Source organism: Heteronotia binoei, chromosome 11, assembly GCF_032191835.1.
Source record: "Heteronotia binoei isolate CCM8104 ecotype False Entrance Well chromosome 11, APGP_CSIRO_Hbin_v1, whole genome shotgun sequence".
Classification (NCBI taxonomy): domain Eukaryota; kingdom Metazoa; phylum Chordata; class Lepidosauria; order Squamata; family Gekkonidae; genus Heteronotia; species Heteronotia binoei.
This window is the reverse complement of record NC_083233.1, coordinates 51,234,934-51,245,996: the sequence shown is the minus strand read 5'-3', so window position 1 is coordinate 51,245,996 and position 11,063 is coordinate 51,234,934. Positions and strand designations below refer to the sequence as shown.

At 44.1% G+C, this 11,063-nt stretch overlaps 1 protein-coding gene across 1 annotated transcript; it reads right to left on the bottom strand.

Annotated features, from left to right (window-relative positions):
* Nucleotides 1-1,161: 1,161 nt before the first annotated feature.
* On the bottom strand, nt 1,162-10,179 carry LOC132578990 (uncharacterized). Its single transcript, XM_060249143.1, has 6 exons — nt 9,958-10,179; nt 9,013-9,136; nt 7,940-8,082; nt 4,783-4,856; nt 2,441-2,542; nt 1,162-1,366 (listed from the first exon to the last, which is right to left on the bottom strand). The coding sequence occupies exons 1-6, from the start codon at nt 10,177-10,179 to the stop codon at nt 1,207-1,209; spliced, it is 825 nt and encodes a 274-aa protein (XP_060105126.1). The 3' UTR covers nt 1,162-1,206.
* Between the last annotated feature and the right edge of the window lie 884 nt (nt 10,180-11,063).

Genomic DNA, 11,063 nt, shown 5'->3' with positions numbered 1-11,063 from the left:
CTCCATCCTGTCATTCTGGACTAGTTACCACTCTTTTACGAGGTTTACTGTCTTTATCCAGGCCTGCATCTGCCCACTCAGCTGTAACTTGCAGCTTTCTCTGAGAATCTAATATATCTTGTCTGTGGTATTCTGAGGCTCTGTGTGAAGCTGCAGTTCTACTTGCACGTTATATCCTGAAACTTCCTCTCTACAGTCATTGGAAGGGAAGTGGAACAACCCAGGTACACCCAGAAGAAAGCAGGCAGCAGGGATGATGAGCAATAACCCCAATGTTATGGCTTATGAAAGAGAAACCCCAGCTGTCTTATACAAGTTTTGTGAGAAAGGGGCTCTTAAGGCCAGTGCAAGAAGAACTGTGGAGGCACGGCTGGTGGCATGAACTGAGTTGCAGAAATTCAGCACCCAACAAGAAGAAAGGGACCAGGTGTCTACAGTCACCCCTGAGGCCAAGCTGGATAGAGGAGAGCTGGCAGTTTGGCTGAGAGGGAAATCAGCAAGTTTAGATTTTTCTTTTTTATCATGTCTTCGGTCATTGATCTCTTTATGGCTTGATTCAGTGTTTGTAGAAAAAGCCCAGCAGGAGCTCATTTGCATATTAGGCCACACCACCTGGCCTGGGAGCACGTGGCTGCTGCATGGCAGGTCGGGCCAGCCAGAGCCCTGGCCAGCCCAGGCGGAGCTCGGCTCCTGTGGGCTCCGGCAGAAAAAAGCCCTGGCTTGGTTTATTTGTAAGCCACCTCAAGAGCAAAATTTGGCTGAAAGTTAAATGGACACTTGTGGGGGTTTTTTACCATGTGGTTCAGCACAGGCTAAAAATGCTTTGTGTTCATAAAAGAGAGATTGTTTGCTGCACTACATGTATTAGTTATGTTTGGCCTTTGCTTCTACTGATGGCTGTAATTTCTTCTAATTTCATAATTTTTATCTGAACACTTCTGAAAAATGAATAAAAGTTAGGATTCATCTTTCCCTGTGTGAACTGGCTGGCTGCACAAATATTTTTTAAAAAATCCCAAAAACCTAAAGAGAAGCACTTCAAGGCACACTCCCTAACCAGTAAAAATGTCTCAGTCAACACTTTCCAAGTGCTAACCTGCCTGGCATTTTTTTATAGTCCACAGTTGGAGGCACTGACAGCAGAGTCTGCACACTAGGAGTATGCAGTGACCTTTAATTCGCTTAGGATCACACATGAAAAGACATTCAGGGCTCCGTAAAGTGGGAACCAGGGCCCGGGTTTTCCATATCCTTCTCATCATCTTTGTTCTCTCTGAACTTGGCCAGTATAGGAGTGTTGAAAACTGAGCCACTGCTGGATGGACCAGCACTCTGGGAAGATGAAGTAGGGCTGTTGATGGGAGTCCTAGAATGAGAAAATATGCCTAGTAAGGATTTCCAAGTGCCTCCTAAGGCTGTATCTACATAACAAACAGAATTGATAAATAATAATTCCATCTGCTCAGGGAATTCTGTGAGGTGTAATTTTGCAACAGGGACTAATGGTCTCAACAGAGAATTACTAGCCCCCCCCCCCCCTCCTGCTAAATACAATTGCCAGGATATTTGAAGGAAGCTATGGCAGTTGATATTATGGCTGAGCCAAATCAGGAATCATATCTTGTTAATCAGTTGTTCTCCATCTTTTGTATCTCACATCCCACACCAGTCACTCCATCAAAGAATCTGTCTCCCATCATGACAGAAACAAAAAGCCCACTTTTTCTAAGAGGAACGGCTTTCTTTTATGAATATGCCAATCACAGATGGACATAGGAATTGAGGGTGAGTGAATTCTCACTAATTTTTGACAGAACCGAATCTACAAGTTGGGGGGGGGGTTTGGTGGGGGGCAAAATTAAAAGATCACACCCCCTTATGGGCCCATTCTATCTTATGGGCCCACAGAATAGAATGGACTCCATACCTAATTTGGCGCCCCCCCTCTGTCGGTGCCCAGGGCAAGCACCCCCCCTCTGCCCCTCCTAGATCCAGCCCTGATTGTTGACCCACCTTGATTACTTCTACATCCCACTTGGTTAAGAACCACCCAGCCCCTTTTGTTCACTGTATGGAAGGATTCAAAAGCGGCATGTAACAACACATTCAGGCAGCCATACTCTTGCTTACAGATGCTCCTCCACATCATCAGTTCCCACCCCAAAAGAAAAACATCCTCCCCAGCAGATTTTGGCCATTAGCAGTGCTGGCAATCCCATCTCTTCAAGTAGCAGCACACCCATGGACAGCCTCATCACAGATCCATCAACATGCAAAGAAACACTGCCTATTGTATTACTTTGTCACTTGTAGAATTCCCGTTTCTTTTGAGATAGCTTTTTTAGAGTACAACTAAGCTTTTAGAAGAGAACCCACAACTCTCTTCTGTTTGCATTGCTGTTTCAGTCAAATTGTGGCCAACCTTGAAAGGGACCTGTACCTTGGAAAACTGGAGTATTTCAGTCTACAGAAGGAGTTGCTACCGAAGTATGGGGGACGGAAGCCACCAGGGTTCAGCATTAAGGGCCGCAGGTCGACTATGCTGTTGAAAGACGGAAAGATGAGGCTGCGGCAGAATTCTGGCTTAGGTGGAGACATGAGAATTTCTGTTTCTCTCAATATACTCTCTAAAGATGCTAAGGCCCATATTCAAGTAAGAATAGACTCTGGTTCTGTCCCAGAAGGCTCTGCAGTCCAGCTCTGACTGCGTCTCATGAACACCCTGTAACTAGCCAAACTGTACCCTCCAGAATGTTTATATTCCTCAAGAACAGAGTGTATCAGGGCCTAGTGTAAACTGTTATAGATTAAGGACAGCTGACTAGTGCTACCCAAATGATGCTTTATCTGTTCCATGGTTGTGTATATTCTATGATGCTGTTAGTAGGAAGGGTCTGCGTACTGTTGCTGGGATATTCTTCGTGACACCCGCATTGGAAATGCTTAGCAATGAAAGGATATAAAAGGTGTTAATTTTAGATGCTGGGGGTTGATAAAATGCCTCAAAGTTTCTTCTGCAACTATAACTTTCAGAACTGTGGAAAAGCATAATTGCCAAAGTGACAGTAACTCCATTTCTGATGTTTATATTGCTGAGGTTCCACTTTATTGAATTAGCCATTTTTATTTCTCTCTGCTTTCCCAAGCCATAATTGATATCCTACATTGGAAAGTCCCTCAACATATATCCAAGTCCTGGGAGGATAGCTGGGGCATAACTCAGTGGAAACAAAATTCAGACCTGCCAATAATCATAGATAAGCTTAGATGCATATTTCTTCTCTTCCCCTCAATTAGGGTTGCCAAGTCCAACTCAAGAAAGATCTGGCGACTTTGGGAGTGAAGCCAGATTTTGGGGGTGGAGCCAGGAGCAAGGGTGTGACAAGCACAACTGAGCTCCAAAAGGAGTTCTGGCAATCACATTTAAAGGGACCATGCTCCTTTTAAATGCCTTCCTTCCATAGGAAATAATGGAGGATAGGGGTACCTTCTTTGGGGGCTAAGAGAATTGGACCCCCTAGTCCAATCTTTTTGAAACTTGGGGAGTGTTTTGAGGAGAGGCATGGAATTCTATGCTTAAGATTTGGTGTCTCTTCCTCAAAACACAGCCCCTTTGGAGCTCCAGATACCCACAGATCAATCCTCCATTATACCCTATGGGAATTAATCTCCATAAGGAATAATGGAGTGCCCTCCCCCCCACACACACACTTTCTGATGGCTCTGAAGCAGGGGGAGGGCCTTCAAACCAGGGAATCCCCAGCTCTCACCTGGGGATTGCCAACCCTACCCTCAGAAGAGCAACATCAGTGGCTGAGGCCTAGCATCCTAGCTGAGCAATGGCTGAGGTCTAGCAGCATCAGCAGCAACAGTTCTTTAAAGCTTTTGGTGCTCAAAGTTCTTCACATACATTATCACAATAATCCATGTGAGCAGGGCCAGTATTATTAGCCCATATTGTGGATGGGGGGAGAAGTGGCTGAGCAGGAGAGTCTTGTCAAAAGCCACTCAGTAAACTGGTGGCAGCAGTGAATATTAACTGGGGGGGGGGGGTCTCTCAAGTCACAGCTCATTTTCATAGCCATGTTTTGCAGGTCTTTTTTTGTAGAAAAAGCCCAGCAGGAACTCATTTGCATGTTAGGCCACACCCCGACACCAGGAACTGCGTTCCTGCTCAAAAAAGGCCTTGGTATTATGCCAACTTTATTTTTATTAAAATTCATTTTATCTTGCTTTTCCAGCCCAAAGTCATACAAAGCCCACCAGCTCTCTGAAGTGCCAGCTGAGGCCGTTCTTTCTTCCTTCCAGTTCTCCTTCCCTCTTGAGTAGACTGGCAAACTGAAGCCCATCCTGCTTCTGCTGATCAATATTATTTGGTTCCACTCAGCTTCCCCAATCTGCCAATGCTTTGCTCTCCTGACAGCTGAAGGTAGGGTTGGCAGTTCAGAAATACCTGGAAACTTTGGGGTGGAGCCTGAGAAGGGGAGGGACCTAAGTAGGCCACAGTGCCATAGAGGCCACCCTCCAAAATAGCCATTTACTCCAGAGAAATTGCTCTCTGTAGTCTGGAGATCAGTTGTAATAGTGAGAGATCTCCAGGCCCCAGCTCAGGATTGGCATCTTGTGAGGGCCATCAGGCTTTAAGTGAGAAATCAAACAAAGAGATGCTTTGTGGAGAGCTCCCCTCTGCCCCATTAGTCTTTAAGTTTCCACCCATAAGTCTTCTGTTTTCTAGTCAGTTTGGGCTTTCCCTCCCCCATTGGTCTCAATCTTTCCTCTCACCTCTTCTGATTGACCGAAGACATGCCAGCCCAGAGCTGCTTCAAGTCTGTGTTGGAATCCAGGGCTCTCTCCATCTGTTGGGGTGAAAAGTAAAAGTCTATCGTGCCCTGAAAGCAACAATCCTTCCACAACAAAGTCACTACAACCACTACTGGTCAGCCACACCACACCCTGTCTATTTGCCAGGATGGAAATGAGGAAATGAGATCCTCTTGGTCTTCTAGACAATCCAACCCCTGTTCACTTTCGCAGCAGAGCAAAGATAAGAACAGTGATTATGGGAAGGCAAGGCAACTACTGGACCAATGTGTCATCTGTCTAGGGTGGCCCTTTGATTCCCACTCTACTGTTCATTAACAGTTCATTTGCTGATCTGAGGGAAATAGGAGGATTTCCTGAGCAACCCTGCATGTGTTCTCATTTTCCCTTCCAGCTGGGCAAGAGTTCTGCCATGTACGGCCACCTCTTCCTTTCACCTGTTGAAATGACCAATTCAGCACAGGCACCATCATGTTTCCATGTGCTGCATGCATTGGGACTGCTCATATAATACATTTCGAGGCTCATTCATAAAGCATTTTATGTGGGCATATAAAAATGAATGGTATGACACAGCAATCGTGTGTCTGCAATTTGAATATTCTCTACAAATCCACTTGCCACAGAGTTGGAATTAGTCACAGTTTTCTAACAAGTAAAACATCCTTTAATGATAAGAGATGCCGAGGCTCAATGTTTAAAAGGAAGGAAGAAATTTGGACAGCAAGCAATCACTGGCCCCTCTCTCTGTGCACAAGTGTTTGTAAACAGTCCATCTACACATTAAAGTCCTCGTATTTGCTGGACATAGACTTTGTTGCACATGTGTGAAGACAACTCGGTGATACTTTCTAGACCTGCATTTGCGACTACAGCACTCACAGATAAGCAACTTGAACTCTCCCGGCCCCAACATGCTGTTTTTGTGTCCTCAAACCTCTTCATTGAGTCAATATTGACTCCATCCATTGTTAAACTTGCACATAGCCACATAAGTATATTGACTTTTTACAGTGGAGCCAATAGCAGTTGCACTGCAGCATATTGTTCCCCAAGGATTTTATATATTTTTATAAGAAAATATGAACTTTATTGAAAAGTTTAAATAAATTACAAACAGTGAGATCAAGTATAAGTACAAAAATATTACTATAAATTTCATAAATAATATCCATATTGAAAACAATAATAGTAATGATATTAAGAATAGTAATAAAAGTAATAATAAATAATAACAACAATGAAAATAATATTAGGAGCAAGCATTTAGAACATGACATTGAATTCTGGACAAACTACAATACAAAATCTCTTTATAAATCATATTCTTATTAAAAGAACAAACATATACATTATCTATTTTCTCAAAGATTGGGAACCATTTAGTGAAAAACCTTTGACAGGATTCATAGGGATCAGTATGGTCTAAAATGGAGGAAATCTTGTCTAAAATCAGATGGTCCCAAAGTTTAGAGAACCACAAATCAATGCCATTCTGGGCATGCGCACTGCGTTCCTGCTCCTCAGAACAGGAGAGGAGCCTGCCAAAAAAGATGCTATGCTGCTATTGGAGTTCTCCAGGATCGGCTTCGACCAAAAGGCACGAACCCAAGTTTGTAGACTGCACAGGGACCACGAAGAAGATGCATAGTTATTAAAAGATCTCTGATGGGGAAGCATTTTTATTGAATGCTAAAAATTGGGTAGAACTAGTTCTGGGTTAGTGGGAACTGTGAGACCAGTAAGGTTCTTAATGAGAGACAGAACTTTAAGCCAGAAAGCCTTACCAAAAACGCAGTCCGACCAACAGTGAAAATAGTTAGCAGTGGAGCCACATACTCTCCCAACATAGTGGGGAAGAATGTGCACAGATGTGAGATAGCGTTACGGGGGTTTGATAAAACCCTAACCGTGGTTTTGAAGTTTTGTTGAAAAACATTTAGAGATTTAGTTTGAAAGGCTTTTGAGGACCAAATCAAATCCCATTGTTCCAAGGTCAAAGATAGGTTGAAGTCTTTCCCAAGGATTTTAAATGTGTAGATGGAGCCTGAGAAAGAGACCAGTGCTCAGAGACCATGCAGGTCAGTGTACAGACTTTTCTCTGAACCCTGCCTGAATCTGTTGGCCCAGCTCTTTAGCTTCCTACAATAGGGTTGCCAAGTCCAATTCAAGAAATATCTGGGGACTTTGGGGGCGCAGCCAGGAGACTTTGGAAGTGGAGCCAGGAACAAGGGTGTGACAAGCATAATTGAACTCCAAGGGAGTTCTGGCCATCACATTTAAAGGGACAGCACACCTTTTTAGATGACTTTCTTCCATAGGAAATAATGAAGGATAGGGGCACCATCTTTTGGCGCTCATAGAATTGGACCCCCTGGTCCAATCGTTTTGAAACTTGGGGGGTATTTTGGGGAGAGGCACTAGATGCTGTACTGAAAATTTGGTGCCTCTACCTCAAAACATAGCCCCCCCCCAGAGCCCCCAATACCCGCAGATCAATTCCCCATTATTCCCTATGGGAATCATTCTCCATAGGGAATAATAGAGTGTTCCCTCCCCCCCCATGCTTTCTAAAGTGGGGGGGAAGGCCTCCAAACAAGGTAATCCCCTGCCCCTTCCCTCTCTCTCACACACAAATACTTACTAGGTCTTATTCCTGCAGAACTTTACTTGATCTGAAAACGAAAGCAAAACAAAGGGAGGGGCCGTTTTCCAAAGCCCTTCCTGTTTCCTGCTCAGCCTTAAAGGCATATATTTTAAAAACGGAACTGCAGGAGCTCTGAAACTGCATGGTGATTGTGGGGGGCGGGGCTTCCCCCGCCGGCCAGCTGGCTGGGGCGGGGAGAAGCCTGTAAAAACAGGGGATCCCCCGCTGGGACCTGGGGATTGGGAAGCCTATCCTACAAGGAGTAGTACTGATAAGGGGTAACCTAAGGTAGGAGCTAACAAAAAGCTACTAGGCCAAATCTAACTCACCCTCTGCACAACCAAGAAGGAACTAAAAAGGGAAAGAACCTGGAAAGAGCGCTGCAGGCAATGCGTCTTCAACCTAATGGACATCTGATTCAAAGGCCTGGAGTAGGATGAAGTGAGCTTAGCAAAAATTAGAACCGCAAACCTGCTTTGGGAAAGAACCAAAGATTTTGGGCACAGTTGCAACACGTGAATCTGAAAGACTGATCTGGCTGGGGCTGAATCCTCCTGACAGAATGTTCTTCCTAGTCCTCGTTTTCCGATGCTTCCATGGCACAATTTTGGCAGCTGAAAAAGAATAGTTGCAAGTGAGCCATTTCCCAAGGGATGCAGCCATAAATCCTGACTGGTTTCTGCTATGCACAGAACAAATGCACTTGTCCGGTTGACAACACATCATGTTCACTTTCCATCTGGCTTATGCTTCTACAAGGGACATTTGCAGCCTGACCTCAAACAGAAATACATGTCTAGCTGCATTCAAAGAGACTTGTGGCTATGCAATACTGTGCACGCAGCCTTCAAGGATGTGATCTCGTCCTTGTAAAAGCCACTCCCCTGTAAGCAGCAATCAATCTGTTTACACAAAAGGCGTAGGGACTGTATATCCAAAGGTTTGGGATTGTGCTCCTTCATTGCATAAAAGTTCTCACTCCACATTTTGAGTGTAATAGCAGATTTCCTAAGCAAGTGTGTTTTCTGGCTATATGTCACTTTCATCAGCACTTCCCCCCAAAGAAACTCAGGGCAGAGTGCACAGGAAGGAAAATGGAGGAAAATGTCTTGTCCCTTAAATAGAGGCTTAATGTACGGAAATGGACAGTCAAAACTCTTCATGACATCAGAACAAAATACCATGTCTTGGTAAAGAAGATCTTACTAAGTTTCTATTAAAAGGACGGGACATTTTCCTCAAAACTTGTCTATTCTGGAAATACACTATTCTCTCCACCTTCATTTTATCCTTGCAACAACCCTGTCAGGTCACTTGCTGAATTTAAAGGCTGTGTGGGGGTTTGAACCCAGGTCCCCCAATCACTAGATCATACTAGATGATGTGAGCTTTAAAAGCAGGGAATTTAACGGAAATAATTTCAGTCTCTGCCAGTTCATTTGTGAGGACCACAGGGAAAAATTTATCTATGCCACAAGTCTTAACACGAAAAATGCTACCTCCCCCATAGGTGCTTTCTCAAGTAAAACAAACAGAGGGCTTACAATGACCGTAGTCACTGGCCTTCTGCATCTCACGCATGAGTTGCTCCGCCTTTTCTCCTATCTCCATTTCCTCCATAAAGTTGTTGTAGTTCATGTCTCCCTGAAGTATGGCAAAAAACTTGGCCTAGAAAACAAGAGTGGAAGGTAGAAAAATTGCACATGAGGCAAAATGAAGTAACAGGATCCCAAGGCGATGCAATGGACTGTCCCATTTGACACTAAGGATAGGAGACACCATGGTTCCGCAAAAAATCCCCTCCAAGAAGAAAATTAGTTCACCAGGGAAATGGTTCCAACAAAGACTTCTCCCTGCTGTGCTAAATTTCTATTTGCAGGAAGGTTGTTTTTGTTTATTTAACTGTGGAGGGAGCATTACAAATGCTAGTAAAAGTCCACTCTGTCACATCAGGACTCTATCACTTCATACATAGCAAACATAGATCCAGATTTATGTCGGCTTCCCATAAATATCACGAGTCACGTGACACATTCTCAAATCAAAACAAGAGCCTAGTCCGCAGTTGCAACTGACAGCGCCACCTCCACCCCCTAAGCTGCCTGTGCAATTCAACTGTTACAAGCACACAAGCCACACAAGACTGTAAGAGTCCTTCAGGCAATTGTTTCATATAATTCAAGCAAGCCGAAGGCGCTAGCTAGCCAGAGTAATGTAGAAGCTAGAGTACTGAGCTTGGACTGAAGATTCATTTCTCTATATGACCCACTGTGCCACAGTGGAGCTATCTGGCCAATGAAGGACTGCAACCTTTTTACTGCCTTCTGCTTCTATGCCTTTCATAGCAGCTTCTCTTTCCATGCCATGCAAAATGTCACCAATTGATTCCTGCATACAAAGTGGCTGTATATACCCCAGGATTTGGAGGTCCCAGTTTTGTGCTGACCAGCTCTCTATATTGGTCATCTTACTAAGTCCCCAAGCCTTACCTTCAGATATTGCACCACACCAGCTTCCTCATTCTCCATCTGCTTCCTCTTGCGCAGGATCCTCTCACAGATTCTGGGATTCTGCTCCATTTGGGTATAAAGATTCTGCAGCGATTTCTGAGTATAACTCAAAGACTGTTTCTCAAAGGCCTGGGGGGAGATCCGCTCGCAGAAAGTTATGAGGAGTGGATATTCATTGTCAAATTCATCCAGGGTCTCCATCTTATGTACCAGAAAAGTGAATGAAGGGGGAGAAAAGGGGGCAGAATTACAGAACAGCCTATAATTCAGAAAATCCAAATTATCCCTCTTCAATTAACTAGCACAAGGCCTCATCAAAGTGGCCTTAAAAATGGAGGCCCAGGTGGCAGCCACTGCCAGATCAGCCTTTTATCATCTTCGGCTGATAAGGCAGCTGGTCCCCTACCTCGTATGCAACTACTTAGCGACAGTGATCCACACTATGGTCACTCAAGATTGGATTACTGCCATGCCCTCTATATGGGGCTGCCCGTGTCTCAAACCCGGAAGCTTCAACTAGTTCAGAATGCGGCAGCCAGTTGCTATTGGGTCTTCCCTTATGGGAGCATATTCAACCTGGGCTGAAAGCACTGCACTGGTTGCCTATTGCATACTGGGTTTGTTTCAAGGTGCTGATTCTCACCTTTAAGGCCCTATATGGCCAGGGACCTGCATACCTTAGGGACTGCCTTTCCCCACATGTTCCCCAGAGAGAACATGTATAAATAAATAAATAAAATCAACAGGGAAATTCTCCTCTGCAAGTCTTATTGAAACTATGTATTCACTTGCTTTCTAGTCTGCTTTTCTCATTGAGTATCAGAGGATTACAGAATTAGAAAATAATGCAATAAAAGACCAGTAAAATACATATAATAAATAGTGCAATAAAAGTGGATTAGGAAAGCAGATAACATTGCAGTAAAAACAAGAGAATAAATCCAATTTCATTTTAATGAACATTTCCCTTTGTACTATCACACTATCCCTTTATATCAATGCCCTTCTAAACAATTCATGTTTTGAGCAATGAGGATGATCAGAGGCCTGAAGACCAAGCCCTATGAGGAAAGGCTGAGGGACTT